A 14,486-nucleotide genomic window follows, 5' to 3' on the forward strand; every position below is an offset into this window, starting at 1 on the left:
CTACTGTGTGCCAGATACTCTACTGGATGCTTCACATACATTTGATCTCATTTAATCCTCCTTCCAGCCCGATGAGGTAGGTACTATTACGGCCACTGATTTAATTGACAAAACTGCCAACAGTTCAGCTGGCAGAGGAGCAGAGTCAAGATTTAGGCTTCGGTTGGCCCGTGCCTTTTACCGAACACATCTTGGCTTCCTCCGTTCTCTCGTAAGTCAAATAGAGTTTCCTCATCTTCCCCAATCCTCAGGGACGGGGTCCGTGTGGTTTTCTTCCTCTTGCTTGTCCTCGGGCGCCCAGTGGGTGTGACTTGGGTTGCTCGATTTTGCCCCCCCGGGGGGACCTTTCCACAACTCAGGAGGGACTGTGGACCGCACAGAGCTCTTGGCCTGAGCCCCCGTTACGGGAGAAAGGAGGCTGTTGCCAAGGACTCCGAGGGGAGATAAATGCCGGGAGTGGACTCAACTCTGGTCAGGACCCAAGCACCCAGCCCTCCCAGAGACACTGTGTGAGCCGGGCCGGCCCTGCAGACAGCCCCTCCCGCCGCCCCAGCCAGGGTGGTGCTTGCCTGGGGAGGACTTTAAATCTGGCCGCCAGACCCCTGGCCGGGAGAGGCGGAGAGGACTGGCCACCATGCACAGCTCCGACAGTCTGCTGCTGCTGCTGCTGCTGGCGGCCACCACGGGCCCCGCCGGCGCCCTCAGTGATGATGAGAAACGCGTGATGGTGGAGCTGCACAACCTCTACCGGTCCCAGGCGTCCCCACCCGCCGCTGACATGCTGCAAATGGTGAGTGCGCCTGGGGGCGGGGGGGGGCGCTCGCCTGCCCAGACCGAAGGGACGCTGAGCCAGGACCCCCCCAATCCCTCCCACCCCCGGGTTGAAGCTCCCTCAGAGACTCATCTCTCTGGTCAGTGACAGAATTCCTGATATTATGTAATTCACAGATCCCCAGAGGCAGCCCCATTATACAGATCAGGAAACTGAGGCTCGGCGGGGCTTGCGGGTCCCACAGCCGGTAGAGCCAGACCTGGGAGCCCCAGCTTCCCACTCCAGTGACTCCTTCCCAGCACTTCCTAAAATGCAGGTGCCCCTGATTGAGGGGAACACAGGAAGTTCCTAATACAATGAGAGGAGGAACAAGGGCAGCAGGAAGGGCCCCAGCACCTAGGAAGGAGGGATGGTCTATGGAGGTGGGTGAGAACAGGAGCCAGAAGCGGGCCGGATCACACAGTTCAAATCCTGTCTCGGTCACACAACAAGACCCGCGATTTGGGGGAGTCCCTTAAACTGGTAGGGACCCTCAGTTTTTCATCTGTAAAATGAGATCCTAATTAGAGCTACATATACATCAACATGGAGTGAATCTCACAGATATAACACTGGGGGGGGATGAAATCTAAAAAATATATATACGTACAGTAGGACATACTTACAGAAGGTTTTTCTTTTTAAAATTTTTTTTAAACGTTTATTCATTTTTGAGACAGAGAGAGACCCGGCATGAACGGGGGAGGGGCAGAGAGAGAGGGAGACACAGAATCGGAAGCAGGGTCCAGGCTCTGAGCCATCAGCCCAGAGCCCGACGCGGGGCTCGAACTCGCGGACCGCGAGATCGTGACCTGAGCTGAAGTCGGACGCTCAACCGACTGAGCCACCCAGGCGCCCCCAGAAGGTTTTAAACATGTAAAAAATACTATTGTATATTGGTGGGGACACGTGCAAATATTGTCAGCATACAGGGACGTTCCTATAGATGATGGAAGCCAGATTTTGGGTGGCAGTAACCTCTGTCGAGAGGGAGAGTTATTTGATGGTAGGGTCAGGAGGCAGGGTGTTTATGCTCAAGATGAAAAAAGGTAAAATCAGAAATTCACCCCCTTCCTGCCCTCCCTGAGGGCTGAACTGGCCGTCCTCTGGGCCAACCTGGAGGATTCCTGAGCAGTGTCCAGGGACGCCACAGTTAGTGCCCCAGAGCAAGGTCACACCTGGGGAAAAGAGCAGTGAGCCTGAGGGTCTGAGACTGGAGTTCTAATTGCTCCATTCAATCTGGCGAAGTGATTCTGGACCGGTCCCTCTACCTTCAAAGGCTTCCATTTCCTGATCTATCACTTGGGACTGGCAATTCCTACCCTGAGGGTCAGATGGGATGATGTATGACAGAGGTCAAGGAAGGCCTCTAGAAATGCACACAGCAGGACCATTCAACACCGGCGACCAGGAACTGTAGACGATAGATGAGGAGCACGGGAGGCTGGCACCTGCTCTGCCAGTACCTCCCTGATTGAGGCCTGGAACTCATTGTTGAGCCTCAGTTTCTCCGTCTGTAGATCCCTGATGCCCTACAGTCTTGTTGGCTACCCAAGCCAGGAGCTGCTTTGCAGACAGAGGTGGACCTTGGGGTGGGGCCACATTCTGGGAAGCAGTTTGGATATTCAGGGGATACGGTGCTGTCTGGTGCGAAGTGATGGGAGGAGGGGATGGCCTGGGACACCGGGATAAATTTGGGACAAGGCTCAGGCTCGACCTCAGCACACGGTATATACAGACACTCTGGAGACAGATGGCCTGGTTCAAACCTTGATTCTGCCATGTATTAGCTGTGAGACCTTGGCCAAGTGCCTTAACCTCTCTGTGTCTCAGCTTCCTCATCTGTAAATTGAAGATGATGACTACATAGCAAGTCCCTTGTAAGACAGTTGCCAGGATCAAATGAGTGAATATTTATAAAGCACTTAGAACGGCGTGTGGCGCACGGTAAGGGCTCATAAGTGTTGGATTAACCAAAGAGGGAATGAATCCAGGATGACGCAGGTGGCAGTTATCATGGACGCCTTTCTCTCCCTGAGCGTCCACATCTAATCATCACCGCTTTTACCTCCCAGAGGGTTCAATTTTCCTTGAACCCTACTTCCCCATCCTCATTCCTTCCTACAACCCTGATCCAGTGTTTCATTACTTCTCCCAAGGACTCCTAAAACGGTCTCGGCCTGCTCCCCCAGCCTCTGGCCTCTGCTTCCAGAATGAACAATCCAGCGCATGGGCCTGACCTTGCTCAGAACCCTTCAATGGCTCCCACTGGCTCCTGACCGCCTCGGGATAGACCTCCAGCTCCTGAGAAGGCTCTCTCTGTGTGTCTGACCCCTGCTTACACCTCCAGCCTCCTCTCCTGCTCAGTTTTTCCCTCAGTAACCTCAACAGCTTCTCCTTCCCCAGCCAGAACGTTGTATCTCACCTCTATGCCTTTGCTCGTGCTGTGCCCCGGTTCAGATGTCTTTCCCCGTCCACCTGACCAATGCCTCAGTTTTAGCACTTAGCTTAGTGTCTCCTCTAAATGGCCCTCTTTGGTGCCTCTATAGTATCCACTGCATATGTGTCATTTAGCACACGGTGGCCCAATCACCAGTTTATGACAATGTGAACTTGGGCTTCTAGGTCCTTGCTCTCACCTCCAGGCTGGTACAGTGCCCAAGACTGTGTGTTGAATGAGTGGATGAATGAACGGACTTGCTTTCAGATGGTGACCATGTGGCCAGTGTGGGTGGGTGCCGTGACTCTCAAATACCCACGGGGGTCTCTGGAAGACTGAGAAGACCTGAGACCCACAGGAACAACTCTACTGGCAGAACTCCACGCAGCCAGCCCGAACAGGAATCACAGCCGGGCTCAGTAGGGAGACCGCTTTTAAGCAGGGTCTGTCTCAGTCATCAACAGTTGACACATGCGTATCGAGCACCTGCTATGAGCCAGCACTGTGCCAGACACTGGGGTGACATACCCTGAAGGAGGTCGCAGTTTAGTCTGGAGCCCCGCACATCATCCCAGACACCCAGATCCAGGTTCCCCGTACCTTGCCCTTTCCCTCTCCGGACCCGCCCTTACTTACTCCCAGAGTCTGAAGACGCTCCGGGACCAGTGATTTGGGACAAAAACACCCAGGGAGGGAAAGGGATTCACCCATAGTCACAAAGTGGGGGGGGGGGTCCCAGTCCAGTGTGACCGCCCCTCCCCCCGCCTTCGCAGGCAGCTGCTCCTGAGAACCTTATGTGGGTGAGGAGCCCCATCCCCCCCCCCCTCCTCTCAGGGTCGCCCAAGCTCTTGACACTTTACAGGCCGTCTGGCTCCCACAGCTGGCTGGGCCCCCAGAGGGTGGAACAGGAGTTGCCGCCAGGCCATCCATTTCTAGGAGAGGCCAAGGACAAAGTTTAATGGGATCCAGGCCTTCCTCCTCAATCCTTTGTTAATCCGTCTTCCCACCCACACTGGGCCTGTCCTCCTGGCTGGGGACCCAGAGAACTCAGAGGTCCCTTAACCTAAAATGCCCCCTCCTGCTGCCTCACCTGAAGTCCCGCCTGAAGGACGGGACGTTGGGATCTGACAGCTCCTTGAGACACCAAGGCTCTGAAACCAGGCCTCTCCGTAAGGGTCACACAGGGACACTTAATTTTCTTGGGGAAAGGGGTTGTCAGTTGACAAGAGTTGAGAGCACCTGGGAATGGCACTTGGGAGGGAAGCCTGGAGCTGGTAAAGCCATGAAGGCTGGGCGACCCCAAGGGGAGAGTGGGACCTGAGAGGGGAGTATCATATTTATGGTGGGAGGGTGAGGGGTTGGGAGGGGCTGGATCAACAGTGCAGCCCTTGAACCTCTCACTGGACGTTCTGTGGTCTTCAGAGCAGGCAGACAGTCCTGGGAGGTAGGCAGGGTACAGCCACCACCTTTCACACAGGAGGATATTAATATTAATTAATAACAACAGTGTCACAAACACCATCTCATTTATTCCTCCCAAAGCACCGCGAGACTTCAGAAAGGTCAGGCACTCTGTCTAAAATCACACAGCTGGTAAATGGTCCCAAGCTTAGCTCATTCCATGGCCTGGGGTGGCACCCTCCCATCCCCCACCCCCACCCCCACAGAAGCCCGCCAGGAGCACAGACCTGTTCCTGATCTTGGCCAAGAGTCACCCCGAAGGAGGGGAGGGTCTCCCGCCCCCAAGAGGCCCCCAGGACACCTTCAACCTTCTTCTCTGATCCCCAGAATTGTGGGTATCCTCACCTCTCTCTCCCGCAACCCTCTCCCACCTCCACCGAGCCCAAGGCGTTCCTCACCTCCCTCTCCGACCTGCCCCGCAGAGGTGGGACGAGGAGCTGGCCGCCTTCGCCAAGGCCTACGCGCAGAAGTGCGTGTGGGGCCACAACAAGGAGCGCGGGCGGCGCGGGGAGAACCTGTTTGCCATCACGGACGAGGGCTTGGACGTGCCGCTGGCCATGGAGGAGTGGCACCACGAGCGCGAGCACTACAACCTCAGCGCAGCCACCTGCGACCAGGGCCAGATGTGCGGCCACTACACGCAGGTGCGAAGCCGCCGGGCGGGTGGGCGGGGAGGGGCCACAAGAGCACTGGGCGGGGCTACATGACTAGTGGGCGGGGCCGCACGAGCAGCGGGCGGGGCGGGGCTGGGCGGGGCGGGGCGGGGCAGAGGCCACCTGTCCCTTCACCGCCTGGGAGTCCGCTTCTTAAACTGCCTAAACCATTTTCAGTTCACTACAAAACCCACTAGTCGTTTGAAAATCTATGTGGCCCCTCCGGTCCTCCTCGGACTGAGGGGACCTAAGTTAGGTGTCGCAGAGCCAGTTTCGTGGACGGTAATTATTCTAGGCAATCCTGATCGACGTCTAAGCGGTCCTGTCCGACCTAAGTTAGTCAGGGCTGTTTGTGCCCGCGGTCTTCTGTCTCATTGTCCCTCTTCTGTCATTTCTCATAGCGTCTAAGTTGCTGCTTCTACTCTGCCAGGGACCGATAAAGCAAATAGACTATTGTGTTCTTCTGCTTTTAAAAACTATGTGTAAATGAGAGCAAATCGTCACTGAGCGAAGGTTCCAGGGAGACTCCGAGAGCATTTCCTGCTCCTCACAGTCACATTTTGCTTACGTCAGGGTTCTCACTGCACTTTGAAAGTTGGAGTTTGCAGATAAGAGGTGTTGGGTGGGGGTACTGTAGGGGTGTGTGTATGGGTGTGTAGAGGAATTAACATTAGTGTTCTTGAATTCTTATTTTCTCCACCCAATGCTCATTGTTCAAACAATACCATGACAATTTTTTTTTTTTAAATAAACATCTTCCCACCCATATCCACGAATTCCACTTTCCAGGGCTTTTGAGTGGTATTTTTAGTGCTACTCTTTAGGGAAGGGAATCCTAGTATCATCCACCCAGATGGAGAGGTTGTAAGTGCCCAGCAACCCTCCCTGGTTCCCTTCCCTCTGTGCCCTGCAATTTCTCACACTTCCCTTAACCCCAGCATGAGCGCGGGATCTTCCTGCAAGGATTACCATCAGTGCCCAGCGGGAGTGGGGCTGCTCCACCTCCAGCCCCATGTTCTTCAGGGCTGAGTGCACATGAACTCTGGGGTCATTTCTGCCTGGGAGATGCTCCATACTGGTACCTTCAGCTGACTTAAGTAGAAAAACCCCAATCCTGGGGTTGTGTGTAGGATAATAGCCAGAGCTAGATCTCAGAGCAAAAACTGGCCTCCATTTGAGCGACTCCCTAGCAGAGTGGGCCTAGAAACAAGGGGAGGCTGCTGGTCTCAGCCCATGGCAGTGCCCGAAAGTTTTGAATTTAAAAATTTTATACTTAAGACAGAATTCCTTCTAGCAGGTAGGGGGCCCAGACTTAGAAACAGCAGAGCAGATCCCTGCTTACTTGTGATTTGGGGGAAGCTCTGCTTCCAAAATGGCTTCTTCTGTTTCTTGGATTTTGCTTGTTACTGGTATCCAAGATTCTCCCATTTGAGATTCATTCCTTTGGATGTACCCTGTTTAAAATGCACAGGAAATTGCAAAAAAAAAAAAAAATGCACAAGAAGAATTTATGAGGGTATATACAAAGGGAAGGTTTTCAGAGAGGCCTGTCCAAACAATGTGTGTGGTTGGCAGGGGGAACTAGATTGCTCAGGACAAATTCCACACCACCGCCCCCCCCCCCCCCCAGCAAAATCCCTGTTTAGAGTTTTGTCCTGAAGCTGCATGTCCTCAGACTTGGATCTCACAGGTTGTAGGGATCCTCTTCTCCCCACCCATAGAAGACTGGTGTAGAGACACTAGCTAGGGACAATCCCACCCAGACTAAACTGTTGAGTTTGCCCTCCTTCAGGTGGTCTGGGCCAAGACAGAGAGGATTGGCTGTGGCTCCCACTTCTGTGAGAAGCTCCAGGGTGTTGAGGAGACCAATATCCATTTGCTGGTTTGCAACTATGAGCCTCCGTGAGTGCCCAGGGAGTCCTGGGGGTAGGGGATGAGCAGGGCCAAGGGGAGGGTTGAGTTGGCAGTCTAAGAAAGTGGGAGGGGGCCAATCTGGGGCCCTTGGGGGAGCTGTGAGGGCACCGATGGGAGTCTGCTCTCATTGACCCAGCAAGTTAGTTGGGAGCAAGTAAGACCCAGGGGTACTACCGGCCTAGGTGTGTGTATGAGGGATAAGGACAGGGGTTTGTAGGGACCGCCCCCCGCGCCCAGCACAGTCCTCGCCTCCCGCAGGGGGAACGTGAAGGGAAAGAGGCCCTACCAGGAAGGGACTCCATGCTCCCTGTGTCCCTCCGGCTACCGCTGCGAGAACTCCCTCTGTGGTGAGTTGGGGGTGGAGTGGGGAGGAGAAAGAAGGGGAGGGAAGGGATGCCACCAGGACGGTCCTAGAGCCTCCCGGGACTTCCAAGAGGTGCACGGGCAGGGGGAGGGGCCTGGCGGGATGCGACCTCCGGGGGCCCTTGGCGGGCCCACCCTATGCGGGTTCCCAAGCCCAATTCGCCTTCCTTGCTCAGCCACTTTGGCCCCCTGTCATTCAAAGTGACCGGTTTTCAACCCCCCAAGTGGAGGGTAGAGGAGAGTCCGGCGGCTCCCGAGCACCGGGCGAGGTGGGCGTGACCGGAGGGAAATGTTCCCCCATGTGGGCGGAGCCTGGCGGTGGGCGTGGACTTGAAGGGACCCGGCCTGCGTCGGGCACAGGCACCTAGCTGGAGAGTCCCCTGAAAAAGTGATTGTGTGAGCGCGGAGAGAGGATTTGCACGAGGAGGGTGGAGAAGCCACTGTTACAACGTTATAATAAAACAACAAGGTTATAAAAAAGTATCATTTAGGGGCCTGGGTGGCTCCGTCGGTTAAGCGTCCGACTTCGGCTCAGGTCATGATCTCTCAGTTTGTGAGATCGAGCCCTGTGTAGGGTTCTGAGCTGACAGCTCAGAGCCTGGAGCCTGCTTAGGATTCTGTGTCTCCCTCTCTCTCTCTGCCCCTCCCCCGCTCACGCTCTGTCTGTCTCTGAAAAATGAATAAACCTTAAAAAAATTTAAAAATATTTTTAAAATAAGTATCATTTATTATGAATGAAGGACATAGTCACTGGAGAGGATGTGTTTGTGTGTCATCGTCAGACATTTGGTCGCCTCATCTTGATTGCCGGGGGGCTCCGGACACGGGGTCCTGCCACAGCACTAATGCCAAAGCCTTGTTTCTTATCAGAACTCATCAGAGACCCGGAGGAGGCTCAGGATTTGCCTTACCTGGTAACTGAGGCCCCATCTTCCCTGGCAACGGAAGCTTCAAGTTCTAAGAAAAGCGGTATCCCTTCTTCCGTGGCAATGGAAACTCCGTCCTCCTTGGTAACAGAGGTCTCGGGCCCCCTGGCAACCAAGGCTCTTCCGGCTGTAGAAACCAAGGCCCCGTCTCCCTTAGCAACGGAAGATTCCCCCTCCATGGCAACAGAGGCTCCACCTTCCTTAACAACTGAGGTCCCTTCCTTTTTGGCAACTCACAGCCCCTTTGCCTTGGATGAGGGGCCAGCAACCTTCTCCAAATCGACCAGTGATCCCATCTCCCAATTGGCAGACAAAGAGGCCAGCAGGACAAGAATGCCCCCCAAGACCCCAGAGAGTTCTCTGCACCCCAAGATGTTCTTGACAGGGACACGGGAGCCACGACCCCACTCCCAGAAAGCAGGCAAGGCCGAGGCCGAGTTGTCTCCTTCCAGTGAGGTCTTGGCCTCAGTTTCTCCAGTCCAGGACAAGACAGGTGGGCTGCCGGCCACATTGGACCACGTGGGGCACACCTCCTCCAAGTCCCTGTCTAACTCCCCCAATACCTCTGCCACCTCTAATGCCGTGGGTGGGCGAACCCTGGCCCTGCAGTCATCTTTGCCAGGTAAGACCTGTAGTGTTCGTCCCACTTCCCCGTCTTCCTCTAGAATGTCGGCGCCCTGCCCCCAGCATAGGTGTTATGGCCATAGCGGGGCATGCACCCTCTGAGTCAGAGCTTCCTCCCTGGCTGCTGGGCCCCCGCTTGCATGCCTGGCAGGGAGGGTGGGAGGTCGGGCAGAGCTGTCTCCAGGCTGAGGCCCTCTCCCTCCCCACAGGCGCAGAGGGCCCTGAAAAGCCTAGCATCAAGTCAGGGCTGAAGTCGGGCCCTGGTCACATCTGGGGCCCCCTTCTGGGGCTGCTGCTCCTGCCTCTGCTGGTGCTGGCTGGAATCTTCTGAAGGGGTCATCACTCAAAGGCAAGGCCTGGTGGGGGGACCCTGGCCTCGTGCCCGCTCCAGATGGTCTTTCTCCAAGCAAGAGGCCACAGTTTCCTGGGAAGGTCCTGCTCTGTGGCCCAGTAGCTGCCCCCCGCCCCCGGCCCCCCAGCCTTGACCCCAGCTTCTGGCCAGACGCCAAGCCAGTAACCTTGTGCTCTCGGGAGGCCTAAGGCCAACTCCTGGCTCTGCCCCAGGAGTGCCTCTGCCTCTGTGGGGGTCTCCCCTTAGCTAGCTGCAGACCGTGCTGGGCAGTGTTCCTGCGGCCACTTGTGCCCATTCTCCCGTTGTCCTGTGGTCACGTTTCTGTTCTTCCAGGGACAGAAGATATCGGTGCTTCCCAGAGACCCCTTGACCCCTCCTAGTCCCCTGGCTTCTTCTCTAAGCCATCTGAGTCTGAGACTGTTTCCAGGAAGACCTTCTGCCTTCCCAGGGTGAAGAGATCAGCTGTCCTCCTGCCATCTCCCCACCCTGTCCCCCGCCCCCAAACAAGATGCTTCTTGGCTGAAGGCCTTCTGGAAGGGAAAGGCTGCAGGGCATGCCTCATCCACAGATGCCTTTGGGGTGCGAGGCCTGGTTGGCTATGAGTTCAGGTTGCCACCTATGACTGCACCCCCTGCCTGGACCCCTCCTGCCCCTCCCACCTCAATCCTGGGTCTGGGTGGGGGTTCAAGAGAGATCCCTGCCCACCGGCCCTGCCAGAACTGTCTGCCTCTGCAGGTAGGGGGTTCTTCCTGAGCTCCCCCTCCCCCTACTTGCTGGTGTAGCCCCGGAGGGGGGGTTTGTGAGGGGCAGATGAAGGACAAGCCCCACCTGAATGGGGTTCTATGGGGGGAGGGGGTGGGCAGGCAGGGACCAGGGAAGGGAAGCAGCCCCTGACTCCTGAATAAAAGCCTGTGTAAGAATACCGAGTGTCTGTGCTTGTGAGGGGTGCAGGGCAAAAGGAGGGCTCTCTGAGAGGCCCTGAGGAGGTTCCCCTCCCAACCACTGGCAACGGTTCCTTCTCCCACACCTCCTGTCCCCCACACACACGCCATCCAGTCCTTCGGGGCGTCTTTCTTTTCCTTCCTAAAAACCGTCCCCCTCCACAACTCACATCTTCAGGCAGCCTGCGGGAAGGAGAAAGGGCCAAGGGGCTGGATCCCCCAGCTCCAGGAGTCACCAGTGGAGGCTAGTTGGGTTTTAGACCCAGAAGCAAGGAGTGGCATACAACCTCTTTGCAGGGTGCTGTCGCCCAGGCCCGTCGGGCACACAAGATTGGAAGGCTTTGCCAGCCGTCGGTGCCTGGAGGAATCCCGAGAAAGGGTTCTGGAGTCTCAGCCACATTCCCCCAGGGGACAACGGCAGGACTGTGCAGAGCGCTGTCCGGCAGGAAAGCACAGATGTGGGGGGGGTGGGGGGTGGGGGGGTGCGGCTAGCAGCAAGTGACAGGGCAGCTTGGGATCCAGCAGGGGCTGGTGGGGAGGGGGAGAGCGCCTGCCTGGAGTGTGAGCAGTTAAAACAGGAAGCATACAAGTCAGGCTGTGTGGTGACCGTAAATATATATTACATAGTTGTATTTATGTGTATGTGTACATGTATATATGATACAATATATTAAGATATCTTAAAGATATAAATTAAGACATAACTCATATAGGGGCACCTGGGTGACTCCGTCAGCTGAGCGTCTTGACTCTTGATTTCGGCTCAGGTCATGATCCCAGGGTCGGGGGATCAAGTCCCGCGTCAGGCTCCGTGCTGAGTGTGGAGCCTGCTTGGGATTCTCTCTCCCCCGTCCCTCTCCGTCGCGTGTGTTCTAAAATAACTATATATAACTCATATAAAATTCACCCATTTAAAGTGACCACTCAGTGGTTTTTACTCACAGGGTGGTGCAACCATCAGAACATTTTAGAATGTTCTCATCACCCCAAAAAGAAGCCCCACACCCCAGGCCCTAAGCCACCACTAATCCACTGTCTATGGATTGGTCTGTTCTGACATTTTGTGTAACTGGAATCACACACAGGTGGCCTTTTTTTGGTCTGGCTTCTTTCACGTAACACATTTTCAAGATTTATCCATGTGATGGCATGAAGCAGTTACTTCATTCCTTTTTATCACCAAGTGATATCCCCTAGTATAGAACACCTTTCATTTATCCATTTGTCAATTGGTGGACATTTGGGTTGTTTCCAGTTTGGGGCTATTTTGATGTTGCTATCAACATGCGTGTAGAAGTTTTTGTGTGGATGTATGTTCTCATTTCTCTCGGGTATCTATCTAGGAGCAGTATCATATGGTAGGTAACTGCGGGTCACGTGGTCACTCTTTTTTTAGGAACTGCCGGATAGCTTTCCCAAGCGGCCACGCCATTTCACATTTGCATCAGCAACAAGGGTTTCCATTTCTCCACATCTTTGCCAACAGTTGTTATCTTTTTAAAATTATAGCAATCCTAGTGAGTGTGAAGCAGTATCTTATTGTGGTTTTGATTTTCATTTCCCTGATGGCTAATAATGCCAAGCATCTTTCCAGGTGCTTATTGGCCATTTATCTCTGGAGAGAGGTCTATTCAAGTCTTTATTATTGAGTTGTAGAAATTCTTTTTTTTTTTTAATTTTTTTTTCAACATGTATTTATTTTTTTGAGACAGAGACAGAGCATAAACGGGGGAGGGTCAGAAAGAGAGGGAGACACAGAATCCGAAACAGCCTCCAGGCTCCGAGCTGTCGGCACAGAGCCTGACGCGGGGCTCGAACTCACAGACCATGAGATCATGACCTGAGCCGAAGTCGGACGCTCAACCGACTGAGCCACCCAGGCGTCCCTATAGTTTCAATTCTTATGTTTAAGCCTTTGATCCATTTTGAGTTAATTTTTCTATGTGGTGTGAGGTGGGAGTCCAACTTCGTTCTCATGCATGTGAACATCCGGTTGTCCAAGCACTTTTCGTGGAAGACGATTCTTCTTCCGTTTAATTGTCTTGTTGCCTTTGTCCAAAACCAACTGACCTTAAATGTAAATGTTTATTTCTGGACCCTCGATTCTATTCCATTGATCTATATGTCTATCTTATGCCAGTACCACACTATCTTGGTTACCATAGCTTTGTAGTAAGTTTTGAAACTGCAAAATGAGCCCTCCAATTTTGTTCTTTTTCAGATTGCTTAGGCTTTTCTGGATCCCTTGAATTTCCACATGAATTTTAGTTTCGGCTTGTCAAATTTCTGCAAAGAAGTCGTCTGAGATTTTGATAGGGATTGTGTAATCTGCCATCTAAAGTTTTCCAATCCATGAACATGGGCTGTCTTTCCACTTAAGGTCTTTTGTTCAACAATGTTCTGTAATTTTCAAAGTATAAATTGTATGGTTTTTTGGTAAAACTTATTCATAAGCATTTTATTATTTTTGATGCTATTATAAATGAAATTATTTATTAATTTCATTCTCACTTTCTTCAACTGTGTGTGTAAAGGAGTATGAGTGATTTTTGTGTATCAATTTTATAACCTGTACCCTTGCTGAATTATGTTATTTCTATGTGTTTAAACACTTAAGTGTTTATATGTATTTTTGGTGGATTCTTTAGGATTTTCTATGTACCAGATCATGTTGTCTACAGACATAGTTTTACTTCTTTCTTTCTAACCCAAATAACTTTATTTTTTAAAGTCTATTTTGAGAGAGAGAGAGAGAGGGAGGGAAAGAGCACTTGAGCTTGAGAGGGGCAGAGAGAGGGAGAGCAAGAATCCCAAGCAGGCTCCGTGTTGTCAGCACAGAGCCCGACACAGGGCTCATGAATTGTGAGATCATGGCCTGAGCTGAAACCAAGAGTTGGACACTGAACCACCCAGGTGCCCCCCAGATAACTTTTAATTCACTTTCCTGCTTGCCCTGGCTGGACCCTCCAGTACAATGTTGAGTAATGGCAAGAGCAGACATCCTTGTCTTTCCTGAGCGTCGAGGGAAGACGTTAGGTTTCTCATCATTCAGTCTAATGTTAATTATGGGTTTTTCATAGATGCCATTTATCAGGGTGAGGAAGTTCTAAGGTTTTTGAATGTTTTTGTCATGACAGGAAGTTTGACCGGCACTCTGCGGCCTCCAGGCCTCTGCGGAGTGGGGAGTACTCTGCTCCAGCACTATGCTGCACGGCCCCAGGCATCTGGGGACCGGTAAAGCAACAAGGGCTCTGGTAGGACCCAGCACAGGCCACCACCACCAACTCAGGCCTTTCGGGAGGCCTAGCAGAGGACTTCCCGGTTTTGTCCTTCAGAATTAGGTTCCCCAGGAGGAGAGGATGGAGACTAACTCCCTGTCACCCCTCCTCTTGCTGACAGCTCAGCTGTGCCCCAATTCAACCCAGTCTCCTTTCTCAGCTAAAAACCTGGTCGCACTTTAGTTTCCAGGACGGACAGGGAAATACCAGGGGCTCGGACGGTGGGTGAGACGTTAGCCTTCAAACACGGAAGAGAGTAAACAAAGTTAACGTACACAACACCCACATCTGAATACTGACCTGAAAAACAGGAGGGGCAGAACCTGTACTTTGCTCACCTAAAACCTGAGACCGAGCATCCAAGGGGGATTTTCTTGCTGTTTCTGGGTGCAGAAGACAGCCTGGGAAATGTAGTCCGGGCCCTGAAATGCCCAAGTCCAAGCGCCCCAAAATCCACAGGGGCCTTAGGAGGTAATCAATGCAAACACAGGATCTGAAGGTGAAGCAACAGGAAGAAAAGTCACCCCGCGACGGTGGTCAGTGCCATGGGGGGAAACCACACCGGGCTGGAGAGAGGTGACGTGCCACAAGGCAGACGTGCCTCTGAAGGGCCTTCCTTCTCTGGAAGGAAATGGTGCCAGCAAGGCCTGGCCCGCTGTGCTCCCCTTCCCTGCCGCTTCAGCAGTCTGAAGGGAGTTAAGAGACCTCAGTGGCCTCAGCCAC

At 53.4% G+C, this 14,486-nt stretch overlaps 1 protein-coding gene across 3 annotated transcripts; it reads left to right on the plus strand.

Annotated features, from left to right (window-relative positions):
• The first annotated feature begins 481 nt into the window (after positions 1-481).
• PI16 (peptidase inhibitor 16) lies at positions 482-12,984 on the plus strand. Of its 3 annotated transcripts, none has more exons than XM_047858487.1 (7): positions 482-790; positions 5,135-5,356; positions 7,158-7,267; positions 7,538-7,626; positions 8,513-9,190; positions 9,402-9,541; positions 12,707-12,984. In XM_047858487.1, exons 1-6 carry the CDS (start codon positions 635-637, stop codon positions 9,521-9,523), a joined length of 1,377 nt encoding a protein of 458 aa, XP_047714443.1. In that variant the 5' UTR covers positions 482-634; the 3' UTR covers positions 9,524-9,541; positions 12,707-12,984. The 3 variants fall into 3 exon arrangements, with proteins under 3 accessions (XP_047714443.1, XP_047714441.1, XP_047714440.1); XM_047858485.1 differs by lacking the exon at positions 12,707-12,984 and adding an exon at positions 9,878-10,464; XM_047858484.1 differs by lacking the exon at positions 12,707-12,984 and having other exon boundaries at positions 483-790; positions 9,402-10,464.
• The last annotated feature ends 1,502 nt before the right edge of the window (positions 12,985-14,486 follow it).

Source organism: Prionailurus viverrinus, chromosome B2 (assembly GCF_022837055.1).
Source record: "Prionailurus viverrinus isolate Anna chromosome B2, UM_Priviv_1.0, whole genome shotgun sequence".
Classification (NCBI taxonomy): domain Eukaryota; kingdom Metazoa; phylum Chordata; class Mammalia; order Carnivora; family Felidae; genus Prionailurus; species Prionailurus viverrinus.